This window comes from Lagopus leucura, unplaced genomic scaffold, assembly GCF_019238085.1.
Source record: "Lagopus leucura isolate 7727_CA_CO unplaced genomic scaffold, USGS_WTPT01 Super-Scaffold_100048, whole genome shotgun sequence".
Classification (NCBI taxonomy): Eukaryota; Metazoa; Chordata; class Aves; order Galliformes; family Phasianidae; genus Lagopus; species Lagopus leucura.
In genome coordinates this window covers 239,364-252,268 of record NW_024962294.1, presented here as the reverse complement: position 1 = coordinate 252,268, position 12,905 = coordinate 239,364, and the positions used below count along the sequence as shown (strand labels likewise).

The 12,905-nt window shown below is 57.8% G+C and overlaps 3 protein-coding genes across 3 annotated transcripts; all 3 read right to left on the bottom strand.

Moving 5' to 3' along the window:
* Positions 1-74: 74 nt before the first annotated feature.
* On the bottom strand, positions 75-2,464 carry IQCC (IQ motif containing C). The gene is made up of 5 exons (XM_042885113.1): positions 2,312-2,464; positions 2,039-2,182; positions 1,197-1,536; positions 892-1,010; positions 75-465 (listed from the first exon to the last, which is right to left on the bottom strand). Exons 1-5 carry the CDS (start codon positions 2,384-2,386, stop codon positions 424-426), a joined length of 720 nt encoding a protein of 239 aa, XP_042741047.1. The 5' UTR covers positions 2,387-2,464; the 3' UTR covers positions 75-423.
* Positions 2,465-2,552: 88 nt separating this feature from the next.
* Positions 2,553-4,086, bottom strand: CCDC28B (coiled-coil domain containing 28B). The gene is made up of 5 exons (XM_042885115.1): positions 3,331-4,086; positions 3,105-3,253; positions 2,871-3,025; positions 2,770-2,792; positions 2,553-2,658 (listed from the first exon to the last, which is right to left on the bottom strand). Exons 1-5 carry the CDS (start codon positions 3,468-3,470, stop codon positions 2,607-2,609), a joined length of 519 nt encoding a protein of 172 aa, XP_042741049.1. The 5' UTR covers positions 3,471-4,086; the 3' UTR covers positions 2,553-2,606.
* Positions 4,087-5,812: 1,726 nt separating this feature from the next.
* TXLNA (taxilin alpha) lies at positions 5,813-12,298 on the bottom strand. The gene is made up of 12 exons (XM_042885109.1): positions 12,164-12,298; positions 11,751-11,896; positions 10,537-10,875; positions 9,962-10,053; positions 9,434-9,604; positions 8,837-9,031; positions 8,533-8,652; positions 8,243-8,317; positions 7,624-7,716; positions 7,131-7,226; positions 6,634-6,996; positions 5,813-6,294 (listed from the first exon to the last, which is right to left on the bottom strand). The coding sequence occupies exons 2-11, from the start codon at positions 11,857-11,859 to the stop codon at positions 6,646-6,648; spliced, it is 1,641 nt and encodes a 546-aa protein (XP_042741043.1). The 5' UTR covers positions 11,860-11,896; positions 12,164-12,298; the 3' UTR covers positions 5,813-6,294; positions 6,634-6,645.
* Between the last annotated feature and the right edge of the window lie 607 nt (positions 12,299-12,905).

The window sequence follows — 12,905 nt, the reverse complement described above, 5'->3', positions numbered from 1 at the left end:
ACAGCTCACACAGTGGTGCACATCACCCACAGCTGAGTGGAGGAGAAGTTCATCGTACAGATTCAAAGCCCCTGTGGCCTTCAGGCATTTTAATTCCACCACAAGCAAGGAGCTGGTCAAAGTGGAACTTCTGTGACAACTTTCCCAGCCTCAATTTACCCTTAGGACAGGTTCTCAGGGAGGGAGGACTTCCTCCAAGACACAGAACCTCCTTAGTGTCACTTCATTCCTGCTTTGACCAAATATTCACATTTAAAAGAAACAAAAGTCTTTTGCCACATGAATCTGGTTAGGAGAACATCAGCTCACAGAGTTGGAGTTTCCCCAGGGTGCTGCTGTGAAATCATGTTGTGACTTTGGTGCTGCAGCTCCTCTGCTCCCCCACAGCAGTACAAAACATCCCACATGCTCAGGAATGCCTTCCTAGCTGTCAGGAGACTCCAGCCTCTGTTTCAGCTTCAGGTACTACAAGAGAAAGAAAATCAAATGTTAGCAGTTAGATCTCAGAGACCCAGAAGCAGGAAAGCACCTGCAGTTTAGCCAAAGTCATCACACTTGGCCAGAAGATTCACATGAACTGCACCCTAACCAATGCCAACAGCAGCTTGCTAAGTGAGATAGCTCCTAGGCACGTTACTGTATTACACACACACAGCACTTATCAAACAGCAGCCTCTCTGTAGCAGGACAGAAGCTTACAGCCAAATCTAAACAACTTCTGCTTTCCTTTTTCATTTTTTTCCCCTCACTCTCTCTCAAAAAAAAAAAAAAAAAAAAAAAAGGCACAGCCATCATCTGATCCAACCCCGAGGAAAGCGGACCCCCACCACCCAGCCTCTCACCCCATCACAGATGGAACCCCTCTGACCAAGAGGCAGAGCAAGCCCTTACATTTTTACGGCTGTCAATAGCTTGCTGCAACCACAGCAGCTCCATGATCAAGTGATTCCTGAAGGACTGGAGGCCAGGCCGAGTTCGGGGAAGCTCCTTTACATCCACAAGTGGAATTTCTGCAAAGGATTGGAAGAAGCTACTGTTAGAATACTGAAATTGCATCTCTCTCCTGCAGTGAGAGATTCTGACGTCTCCAGTACATTCTCAAGGCTTCGATTCTCCAAAGTCCTACTTCACCACCTGCACCTGGTTATTCAACCCACGCAGCAGAACACCACACTGCAGGGACTGCTGTCTCTTACCCAGGCAGGCTTTGAGGGAGCCTGGTTCCAGGTCAGTGCTGTCCCATACAGATGAAATGCTGCTGCTGTTCTGCCACTCCTTGCTCTCCGATGGGGCACTGCACCTTTTTTCAGTGCTTTTACCTGTGACTGCCCCTAGATTTGCAGGGCTTGCTACCCTGCATTCACCCACGGAACTCAGTTCTTTCTCACTTTGCAGCTGGGCTGTAGGTTTCACGCTATTGCTGGAGCCCCAGTCCCATTCTGGTTTGGGAACATCCAGTTCCTGCTGTGTTTTCTCTGTGCTGTCCTTGTCACTCAATACAGCTTCTCGCAGAGGTGAGCGCTTCTCTTTCACTGGCTTCTAGGAGACAAAAGTGAAAAACAGGACAGACAGACATAAAAAAAACAAACAAACAAAAAAAAAGCACAGAAAGCTCTGAAAGGGGCAGCGCTGCAGGGCAGCCGTTGTCCTACCCAGAGATCTGCATTACCAGCAGCTCTGCCACAACACCTGACGCTGCGATTTGAACCACCGCAAACTTTGCCCCAGGCCTTTCTCTCAGGACGGGAAGCCGCGCTACGAGCAGCGCTCAGCCACCGCGGGATGGGGGCAGACCGACGGGAGCTCGGCACATGAAGCGCGCAGTTTCTCGTGCAGTTGGAGCTCCGAGCGGAGCTGAGCTTCACCCGCGGGAGGCAACGATCGGTCAGCGGGAAGCCCACGGCGGGCCTCGGCCGCGCAACCGCCCCGTTTCCTCCGGTGACGAGGCCGCAAGGCAGCCCGCTGCCAACACGCGGCCCCGCCGCGCCCAGCGCCCGCACAGAGCCGCGGCCCCGGCCCGCCCCGCACCAGCACGGACCTCGGAGACGAAGACGGGTCTGGGCAGACAGAGGCCCGTCCAGCGCAGCTCGCTCAGCTCCCCCTCGATCTCCCTCACCACCTCCTCGTACTCCGCCCGCACGCCCCGCAGCCGCCGCCGCAGCAGGAAGCCCCGGACTCCGGCCTGCGGGCAGAGCGGCGGGGAGAGCGGCTCAGCGCCCGGACGGCGGCCCGGCGGAAAAGAAGCGGCACGGCCAGGTACGGAGCGAGGTACGGCTTTAATGAAGCGCGGCGCGGCCTCCCACGGCCCCACCTGCAGCCGGGTCACCGCGCGCAGCAGTCGCCGCCTCTCCGCGCTCTCCTCCCGGGGACCCGGAGCCGCCGCCATCGCCTCCGTAGCAACGAGGGCGCCGTCCGATGACGTCACCGCGCCGTCCGATGACGTCACAGCACCGCTGCGCGCGGCCGACCAAAATGGCGGCTGAGGGGGGTGTGGGGAGCTCGGTGACCCGCGCGTCACCGCCGTCGGCCCCGCAGGGTGGGCCAGGGGGGCTCCGCCGTCCCGTCCTCCCCATCCCGCGGGGCCGCCTCCCCGCAGCCGGCGGTTGTCAGGCCGCGGCCTCCTCAGGGCTGGGGCTCTCGGCCAGGTGCAGCTTCTGACTGCGTTGCTGTCAAGGGAAAGCACGGCGGGACGGCACGTGCCCTGCACCACCACCACCAGAACCAGCACCACCACCAGCACCACCGCCACCCCACGGCCCTGCAGGATACATGGAGCTGCTGAGCTCCTCCAGCTGCAGGAGGCAAAGGCAGAGGTTGAGGCGCCTATCAGCGCTGCAGGGCCGGGCACGTGGTGAGGAGACGCCACTCACGTGTGCCAGCAGCTGGTCCAGGTTCCTGTCAGCCACCAGCTTCTTCTGCTCCTCCGGGAGCTCCTCCACACACACATCCAGGCCGAAGTGCAGCCGCGCCAGCTTCTCCTGCATCTCACGCACGTGCTCCAGCTGCTCGAAGGAGCATTCCTTCCCTGCACCCACAAGTAGAGCTGTCACCACCCACCAGCGTGCCCCCCTCTTCCCCGTGTCCCCTGGCTCCCGGCCACTCACCAAAGGCCTGCAGTTTGCCTGAGTGGAAGTCGCTGAGCAGGCCGAGCAGCCCGCCCTCCATCTCGCAGACATCAGAGACCTCGGTGAGGAAGCTGTGCTGCAGCGGGGCCCCCCGCGCTGCCCCTGCCCTCACCCTCTCCTTGCTCGCCCTGCACAGAAGACACGGATGATGTGACACCCCAGCCCATCCCCCCAGCACTGCTCTCTCCCCCACCCCAGCACTGACCGCCGGGGCCTGGCACGCTGTGAGGGCAGGGCGGGCAGCGGCAGGGCGAAGGATGCGCTCCTGCTGGTGGGCAGAAGCCGTGATGCCCTGGCGGGTGCCAGCTGACCTCTGGGGCTCCGCTTCTTCCTCCGCTCCTCCATCCCAGAGCCACGCAGGAAGCACCTGAGCAGGACAGGATGGACACAAAGCTCTTGGCAGCACTTCCCCACGCGGGGCCTCCTGGTCCTCACGGCAGCCGGGAAGCCAAGGACAGAGCTCAGCCCCCACACTGGGGTCAGCAGCCAGGCTCAGGCTGCCTCATCCCGGTCTGCGGTGGGACATCACGGCACAGAGCAGAGCCTGCGATCTGAAAAACACCGGGGGAACTCCCAGCCGGGGATTATTCCTCAGCGTCTTCTCCCAGAGCTGCAGAAAAGAGGATTTCAGCCCCCATGGAGCAGGGGAGGACTCCCGATTCCCGGAGCCAGGGCAGAGACTGCAGGAGGGACCCGACATCCCTGAACCCTCCCCAGCGTATTTCGGCCCCCACCGAGCTCCTCTGCCCCCTGGGCCCTTGACGGTGGCAGGACGGGGTGATGCGGCGGGTGCTGCGGAAGCCCATTTGTTCTACGGGCTCCGGCGCCGCACCACAGCGGCATGGAAACACCGACCTGTGCGAGGACCTCCTCCGGCCTTCGGTGCCACCCGGCTGCGTCCCCAGGACCGCTGGACCAACTGTGTTCCCGGAGCCCTGGGGCTGCGATTTGCATTTAAAGGGAAAGGGACCTTCCTCCGGCCTCAGCACAGCCCGGCCCCTGCTGGAGGGACGCCGCTGGACGCCGCCTTGCAGCGCCGAACGCCGCCCGCTGGAGTGGCCACAGCGCGCAGATGGCCCCGGACCGCAGCACCAGCGTTACATGGGGAGGGCAGGATCCGGCCCTCCATTCTGCACAGCTGGAGCGGATGCGGCAGCCGTGCACGCAGCGAGGGTCTGGGGTAGGTATGGGGTCTGCACCCGGGCTCCTTCCCTGCGAGCATCCTGGTAGAAATGGGGGGGGATGTCACTGCCTGCCAACCCCTTAAACCATCCAGGGTCCACCGTGAGTCTCCTCAGCATCACCTGATTTGTGTGACCACAGATTTGCCCTTGCAAGAACAAGGGTTCAATCCTCTGGCACGCGGGACCGCAGGAACCCCCAGATCACAGGGAGGGAAGAGCAACAAACTGCCCGGTGCTGGGTGTCCCAGGCACAGACTTCCTCCCCCAGTTGTCTGGTGGCACAGATGTGCCATCACCTTTGCAAATGAAGGTTCCCCCCAGCCACTCCACTCCACTCAGTGCCCCAGATTTCACTCCCAAACACGATCCTCAATGAATGAGAAATAACACAGACAGCAGCAGTGAGTTTGTGGGTGTTTCTATTGGATACAAAGATACATACATCAGCTCCCCACAGAGGTTATCTGTGCCATAACAGGAAAAAAAAAAAAAAAAAGTGAAGGTGTTTGTGACTTTCTGAGGGATTTTTCTTTGACTGAAAGGGCAGGAAAGAAAAATCCAGTGCCAGGCTGCAGCCCTCTCTCCCACCACCTTCATGTGCTCCAGAACACTCCTGCCCAAGTCAGATGCAACCCACCCAGGAGGAAGCAACGCAGGCAGCGCAGGGCCAGAAGCAGCCCAGAAAGCCCTGGGGAGCACATGGCAGTGGATGTTCAAGACTGTGGCTCCGTGGAGCTTCACTAGACTCAACAGCCTCTCTCCTTAGACCCGAACTCTCTGGAATCCCCAGGGAATAAAGGGGGAGGCAGAAGCGCCTCCTGCAGGCAGCTCCCACGGCAGGTCCTTCCAAGGGCGCTGTACAGCTGCAGAGAAGATGCAAGAGCAGCTGCGGCCAGAAAAGAAACCAAAACTGTTCTGCCGAATGCATTCACTGTGAGGAACAGCTCAGCCAGCTCAATTCAGCTTCAAGCAAAAGGAAGGCAATGCTGAAAATAGTCTGCTGTAAAGAGAAGCTGCAGCAAGAGGTTTTCAAGCAAGTCGATGTCTCCCAAACGAGTAGTGAAAGAAGGGAAGTGTTGAGAAACTAAGGAGAAATCCCCCAAGTTCTGCACCAGATTGCCTCTTGTGCCCATCACAGCCCTCCCAGACAGCGGCAGCAGCTCAGACTTGGTGACTGCCAGCATCTGGGAGATGCTGTTCTGAAAAAGCAGAGGGGAAGGAGAGGCCCAGGCAGCACAGCCTGTCTGCAGGGTGTGACGCTGCAAAAGGAATCAGCTCACAGCACCAGCCTCGAGCTGGTCCCAGCGATTCAGCTTCAGGTCATGGAGAAGCCACAAATTTGATCCTCCGGGAGCCCCAGCTCCATGAATACCTCCGAAACCACCCCACTCAACACCAAGGGACGGTCCTGAGGCAGGGCAGAGGAGTTCGGTCACAAGGGCGTCCCGCTCCCCTTGCACAACTAATCACAGGTGCTTGTGCAAAACACTTCGGAGTTAGACCTTTGGATTAACTGTTTAATATACTTGTGCACATGTGCGTATAGCAAAGAGGCAACTGTGAATCATAAGGCTATTGAAACACTGGCAGGTTCTAGGAAGAGCAAAGGCCCTGCAGGGTGCCTGGGCAAATCCGGTGTCCCCAGTTTCTCTGCTTTTCTGTCCCCGTTCAATACACAAAACCCATACAAGAGGGGAACTGGACGGTTCTGCTCAAGAAAGAGCTGCCAGCCAGGGCGTGAGGAAGCAACAGCAAGTCCAGGAGCCGCCTCCTGCCTGATGCAGATCAGGGAGGGAGAATCCAGCGCTGGGAAATGCTCATGTTCTCCCTTGCTCAGTTCTTTTGCTCTCACCCAGTGTGACAGCATTGCCGTGAAGGTGGAGGAAGCGCCGTGTCCTGCTGTCCCGGTGCCGTGAGCCGGAGGGCTTGGGCCGATCCGTGCCCTTGCTTTCCTGTGCTGCACTACATTTTAGGGGAGTCGCAGCCTGCCAATGACAAGGTCTTTCAGTGACAGGGACAATCAGTTGAGTCTCCATATATTAGTTATTCACACACGCAGGGAGGTGGGTCATTCTAGATTTCATATATATTCATATATAAAGTGTATGTTGCCCTGCACGTATTTTATATCTCATATATACACACACACATCATCTATGTGTATATATATATAAACATTTAAAAAACCCTCCAAAAGCCTAAGCTAGGAAATTTCACAGCCCAAGGAGGGCCGTCCTCGTGCCCCCATCCAAGGACCAGGAGAAGGGCTTCAGATGGAGCCTGCAAACATTCCTGCTACCCTCCCTCACCCTCCTCCCGCCTACCACACAGCAGGCTCAGTCAGCACCCTGAGCGCCTTCCTCAGTCCCGCTCTGCCCCAAGGCTCCTGTGCTCAGTTCTCCAAGGCTTTCCGCAGGATCTGTGCTGTGCGCCGCCTTTCCCGAGTGCAGGCAATCCTCAGCCAGCCGCTGCTCTGCCGGGGCTCCTCCAGCTCCCGCCTCGCAGCCCCCCCGCGATGGCTCCTTCAGAGCCTCTGTCGGCTCCACGTCTGCCCGCGCCGTGTGGGCACACAGGTCCTGCACCTTCTTGTTGAGGTCGTTGCGCTCTGTTTGCAGGGCTCGGCACAGTTTCTCCAAGCGCTGGATTTTCACCTGAAGCCCCTCCAGCTCTTTATCCCGAAGGGTTTTCTGCAAACAGAGAAGCGGTTCAGATCTACCACAGTGGGGACGAAGGCAGAAAGGAAGAGAGATGAAACTTCAGAGGGAAGCTCAAAGACCACTCAGTTGCCTGCCTGAGCACACAACAGCCCCAGCCTCCTCACCTCTTCAGCCATTTCCAAGAGAGCCTTGTTGCTGCTCTCCCAGCGAGAGCGGTACATTGTGGTCTCCTTCTCCAGCTTCTTAATTTTCTTTGTCATCTGCAGAACAGTGACAAACAGGCAACTGATAAGCCAGAATAATGCAGTCAGGCACGTCTCGCGTGTACTCCAATGGACTCCCACTTCTCCAGGGCAGACAGCAAGATCCTGCTGTCCTGGGAAATGTCTTCTGGTCCTACTGCAGCTGCGTTAGTGGGAAACCAACAATAAACCAGGAGACAGTGGTAGTGCTGCTTTTCCTCATCCAGGAGGGGTACAGCCATCACCCCACGAGTCCAGCATCCACCTTCTATCAGCAATCAGTTTGTGCCTGATTTTAATGCCAGCATAACTCAACAGAACAATACAGCTGCTGCTCATCCAGCTCACAGAGTAAGTGGAGAGAAAGGCAGCACCCAGCCTGCCAGCCACTGCAGGCAGCGGCAGCAATACCTACCTTCTCCATTTCCTGCTTAAATGTTGTGAACACTTCACTGCTTTTGGAAAGGGTGTTCTGGAATTCTTCAAACTTCTCTGTGTAGAGAGCCAGCTGTGGGGAGAGACAGAGTTACAGCTCCTCAACATGGCACCTCCTGATGGCCCTTCCCAGGAGCAGGGAGACGTCAGCCAAGAAGTGAGCCAGTCGTCTTGTGACCGGACTTTATGACTAACAAACTTGCAGCAAGGGGCTGCTCTGCCAGCATTAGGTACTGCAGAATGTGGAACAATATTTCTTCTCTCTTAGGGAAACACCCTTAGAGAGCAGTGTGTTCTCCAAACACCTCCCAGCCTTGGCAGGAAGCACTTGCTGGGTCTGATTCAGCAAAGTGTGATCACACAACTGCTCCGAGCACTGGGAAACACACTGGTGAAACCAGGGCTCCTTTCTGGCACAAGGAGGAGAAGCTGAGGAAGGTTTCATCTCACACTGCGCTTCACACAGGCACACAAATATCACACTCAAGAACATCCCTGCCTCTGTGGTTTTCACATTAAGGAAATTCAGGCTGTTCCCTGCTGAAGGAGGAAGGGAAAAAATGACCAGGCTGCACACATACACAGACGAGGTAACTCACCTGCTGCTTGAGATGAGTCTCCTGCTGCTTCATCAGCTCACACATCCTCTGTGATTCTACAGCTTCCTTCAGCAGCTGGGAAAGAGCAAAAGCAGTTACCTCACTGCTGCCAGAGAAAGCCCTCAATATGCCATACGCTGCTGGTGCTTGGCCTGGAGTCAGCAGAGGGCTGGGAGGAACAGCACCAACAGCTCAGGCTCCAGCCTTGCTTCTGAGGCAGCTGGGGGAACGGTCACTGCTGCATACAAACAGCTAAGTGCTTATAACCAGTAGAGAATCATAAGACTTACAAAGTCCTTTTCCCGCTGATGTCTCTCCTCTGCTTCCTTCAGCATTTCCTGTGCCTGCTGGAGCTTGGCATCCACGAGCTGCTGCTGCAGGTCCTTGTGTTTGAACACCTTATCAATGTGCTGCCAAAGGAAACGCCACCAGTCATTGACATGCGAGGCCAGGGCCCTGCTACCCGTGTGGCACGGATCCCAAGGAATGACCTCAAAGCCCAAGGGCTCCGTCTCCCCTCCAGCAGCAGTTTCTGCCCTGGAAACGCTCTCCACAGTGGGTGAACCACAGCAGGCTACGCCAGGCCCGACTCACCTCCTCCCGCAGCTCATACTGCTCAATGAGCTTCTTGAGCCGCTCTGCCAGCTCCATGTTCTCCTGGCGCAGCTTGGAGTTCCTCTCGTTGTGCTGCTCCATCTGGAGTTGGATGTCATTCAGCGTCACCTGGAAGTGGGATGTCACCTCCTTCCGCTTCTCCTCTTCCTCTCGTGCTCGCTGGACACCTTCCTCCTGTGTTAGAAGGGCAGACAGCAAGGCCACATCAGCCTCTGCGCTGGGCAGGCAGGTGAACAAACCTCCCTGGGCCGTGATGATCTGAACCACCCAACTTCCCACTGCTGTTGGTATCAATCAGGAAGGCACTGCGGGCCACTGCTTGGCAGCTTTGTCACTCCAAGAGCTGAGCAAACCCGCTAAACATTGCTTCCCTCAAAAGAGGACCACAGGGGTCAGCTCCCTCCCCTCCTAACCCTTGCAAGACGATCGATTAACAGCAGAACTGAAGCCCTGCTCCGGACATCAGACTGTGGGCACCCACTCCTAAAAGTACGTCTGTCACAGTGGCTCACAGCCCTGCAGCAGGCTGTGTTTGGGACAAAGCAGCTCCTGCAGCAGTCCCAGGAGACGCCTTGCCTTGAGGGTGCGGTTGTGCCTCTGGAGCTCACGGCACAGGCTCTCCAGCTTGCTGCGGGCCAGGATGGCCTTGCTGTGCTCACTCTGCAGATGGTCCTTCTCCTGCACCAGCTGTGTCTGCTTCTTCTGCAAAATCTTCATCTGCTTCTGGGAGTTTCGGTGCTCTTCCAGCTAGGGTAGGAGAGCAGAGGGCAGAGATGCAGCAAAAAAGACCAGGGCAATGCTGTGCCCATATAAGGGCACACAGAGATCAAATAGGTGTTCTGACTACTCTGAGGGAAGGACGAGAGCTTTATAATACAAAAGCACAGTAAGATCAATACAGAACCCAAGGTCTCCCTGCACACAGCCTTTCTCCTTCCTGAATTAGCATCCTACTGGAATTTGTGAGAGGTGCACCTTCCTTCAGGACCTCCTACACTACTTAAACAGAGCAGAGCCCTGAGCACGTGGCCAGCTGTCCCACTGCTCGCTGCAACTCTGTCCTCCCACTGCCCCAGAGCCTGGAATGAAGAAACAAGGACTCACCAGCTCAGCGTATTTCTTGCACAGTGCTGCCAGTTTCTCCTCTGGCGTGCTCAGGGTGTTCAGGGTCTGCATCAACAAAGTGATTTCTTTGCCTGGCGCAAGACACAGAATTAAACAGAAAGATGACAGCACTTACACAGAGTTCTGGCTTATAAAGGTAAGGACAGGAGAGACAAACCAGGTCTCACATCTGTGGCCATCTTGGCCCAGAGTTCCCATCTCCAGTGCCTACTGGGGTTTGTCCCCCAGATCTCACTGCATTCAGCAGGTGAACAATTGAAGCAGCTGAGGAGAGACCTGGTTATCAGAGTGGGGAACCACCAATGGACTAACTAGACAAAGCTGTGTCCAGCAGAGGGGAAATCTGCACAATTCAGAGGCTGCAGCAGCACTCAGGACTGATCAGAGTCTTTGAAACACTCTGTTTCCTTGCATGCCACAAGAGTAAGATGCCTTGCTATTTTCAAACATACTTAAGGCATTCATCTCTCTAATGGGACCCAGTGCAGTATAAAATCCACATCTGCACCAAAGCTCTCAGGCTGGTAGCACAGCCACAGCAGGAAACCTCTTACCTAGGCCCTTGGCTTTCTTCTTTTCCTGAGCCTTCTTCTGATCCCGCTCCCCACACTCCTCTCCGGGTCGAAACTCTTCAGTTCCCTTCGTGCCTTCCTTCTCCCCATTCATCTCAGGGCTGCCTGACTCCTGATCTCCGTTCCTCGGGGACTCACTGCGACACTTCTCCACTTCCTCTGGCTCCACAGCCTCACTCTGCCCGCCGTCCTCTCCTGGACCCTCCTGGCTGGCATCCACGCAATACGTGTTCAAGATGTCCTCAAGCTGCCTGCTCAGCTCTTCAGAGACATCCCGCACGGCAGGCCGGGAGGACTTTGTGTCCTCCTGTGCGAGGGGAGCTGTGGAGATACGAGCACAAAAGCGAGATGCTTCCCCACACCACCTATTCTCTGCTCTCTACAAACATGCAGCAAAGGGAAGGTTTCCCCGAGCACCTCACTGCTACACTCCCAGCACACAAGCTGCTTTGTTCAGGCTGTGCCTCCAGCCAGCTGCCCTGACAATGGAGGTGCATTCCTAACAGCCTCTCTTTTGATCACAAGAGCATGACCAAGCCCCTGACATCTGTCAAGAGCAAGAACTGCCCCCTCCCCACCACCCTCTAACGAAAGCAGGTTGTGCGTGAGCTTTCCCTCGGAGCAGCAGCCTGCTAATATCCCCAGAGCCATGCCTTTTAGCACAACAATAGATTTTATAATCTGAGCTAGCCTCTTTGCTCACATATATGAGCAGCTGTACTGGCTCAGATGAAGCACATCCCATCCCCAGCAGCCCCTCAGCACTTCTCTGCATCCAAAATTCCTTCCAAGCAGAGCCTACAGCAATCAGTTATTAAACTCACTCAACTGCTGTTCATTTCCACGTTTACTAGAACGCGGGGCAAGGTTATCTTTAACCACCATCTACTCGATTACCCGTTTTTGTCTTACAGAAATTGAATGTTACAAAGCACCAATAACAGAACCAGTTGCTGCGGGAGAGCTTTCTGTGAGCCTGAAGGACCGAGCAACGCCAACCCCATCGATCCCAGGTCAGAATCAACTCCGCGTTGTGGGAAAGAAGCGCTAACGATTTGGAACTGCGTGCACGTGGGAACAGCGGGAGAGCAGGATCTTCTGCCCCGGAATCACCGGCACAGGTCAAACAGTGGCACAGAACAGACCCCCGTTGTACAGAAGCAGCGCCAGCACGGCAGCCCCGCGCACCGCCCCACCTTCCAGCGCTGCGCTGGGTTCGGCCGGGTCGCCCTCCTCCGCCAGAGCGCCGCTCGTTTTGGCCGTGGGCCGCGGGGCCGCCTTGGTCTCGCCGCCCTGGTTCTTCATCGCCGCGCCGTCTCCTGCTCAGCCTCGCCGAGCCCCGCTGGAAGAGAAACCGCGGCTGAAGGCGAGCCGTGCGGTGCCGGCCCGGGCGGGGCGCGGAGCCGGGGGAGCCGAACCCGCCGCGCCCCAGGGATGGCATCGCGGGGCCGCCCCCGAGGAGCCCCCGAGGAGCCCCGGCCGCGGCGCCGCCCCTCCCCCCGGTACCGCCCGGAGCCCCCGGGCCGCTCCCGACGTCCCACGTGACCCCCCGTGACGTCAGCAACGCCTCCCTTCCTCCCACGGCACCACGATGACGTCACGCGCGTACCCCCGTGGCGTCAGCGGCAGCGCTCTGACGTAGGCGGCCGCCTCTCCTCAGCCAATAAGCGCCGGGCAGCCGGCAGCGCTGCGGTGTAGCGGCGGGGAGGGGGGAGGGAAGATGATCGCCGCACCCCCCGCCGGCCCCGCCGCCCCGCGCTGAAGGAAGCGGCTCCGGCCCGGGCCTCGCAGCGTGCGCTCATCGCGCAGGCGCCGCCCCGCGCCGCCAACCAATCGGCGACGAGGAGCCGCGGGGGCTGCCGGGAGACGGCGGCGAGAAGCGGCAAGCACCGCGAGACTACAACTCCCGGCGTGCCCCGCGAGAGCCACTCCCGCCCCCCCGTCGCACTACAGCTCCCGGCGTGCCCCGCGCGCGGCCCGGGCGGGAACTCACCGCCCTCACGACTCCGCGCCCGCCCCGCGCTGCCCGCCCTCTCCACACACGGCTCCGGCACAGCGCGCTCATCTGCACAGAAGTTTTTATTCGTTCAACAGTCACGGACTCAGCAAACCAACGCGGGGCGAGAGGCACGCAGGCCCGGCCCACCCCTCCCGGCCTCAGCCCCGCGGCTGTGAGGAGCAAACCTTGGCGCCCAGCAGAGCGGTCGAAGAGCTACGTGTACAGTACGTGAGTGAACGGGAGAAGCAGCAGGACGACGAGGGAGCGAGCTCGGGGTCGTTTCCAGGCACACCTGCCTCACAGTGTTCTATTTACATAAGTTACAGAAATTTTATATATAGTTTTCTCTGGA

Coding starts and splice junctions, on each gene's coding strand:
- IQCC (XM_042885113.1), bottom strand. CDS start 2,386: ATGGCGGCGGCTCCGGGTCCCCGGGAGGAGAGCGCGGAGAGGCGGCGA. Junction 2,183..2,311: donor GCGCGGTGACCCGGCTGCAG/GTGGGGCCGTGG, acceptor CTCTGCCCGCAG/GCCGGAGTCCGGGGCTTCCT. Junction 466..891: donor CTATTGACAGCCGTAAAAAT/GTAAGGGCTTGC, acceptor TTTCTCTTGTAG/TACCTGAAGCTGAAACAGAG.
- CCDC28B (XM_042885115.1), bottom strand. CDS start 3,470: ATGGAGGAGCGGAGGAAGAAGCGGAGCCCCAGAGGTCAGCTGGCACCC. Junction 3,254..3,330: donor CAGCGTGCCAGGCCCCGGCG/GTCAGTGCTGGG, acceptor TCTTCTGTGCAG/GGCGAGCAAGGAGAGGGTGA. Junction 2,793..2,870: donor TGGACCAGCTGCTGGCACAC/GTGAGTGGCGTC, acceptor TGCCTCCTGCAG/CTGGAGGAGCTCAGCAGCTC.
- TXLNA (XM_042885109.1), bottom strand. CDS start 11,859: ATGAAGAACCAGGGCGGCGAGACCAAGGCGGCCCCGCGGCCCACGGCC. Junction 9,605..9,961: donor GCAAGAAATACGCTGAGCTG/GTGAGTCCTTGT, acceptor CTCCTACCCTAG/CTGGAAGAGCACCGAAACTC. Junction 8,653..8,836: donor AGTATGAGCTGCGGGAGGAG/GTGAGTCGGGCC, acceptor TTCCTTTGGCAG/CACATTGATAAGGTGTTCAA.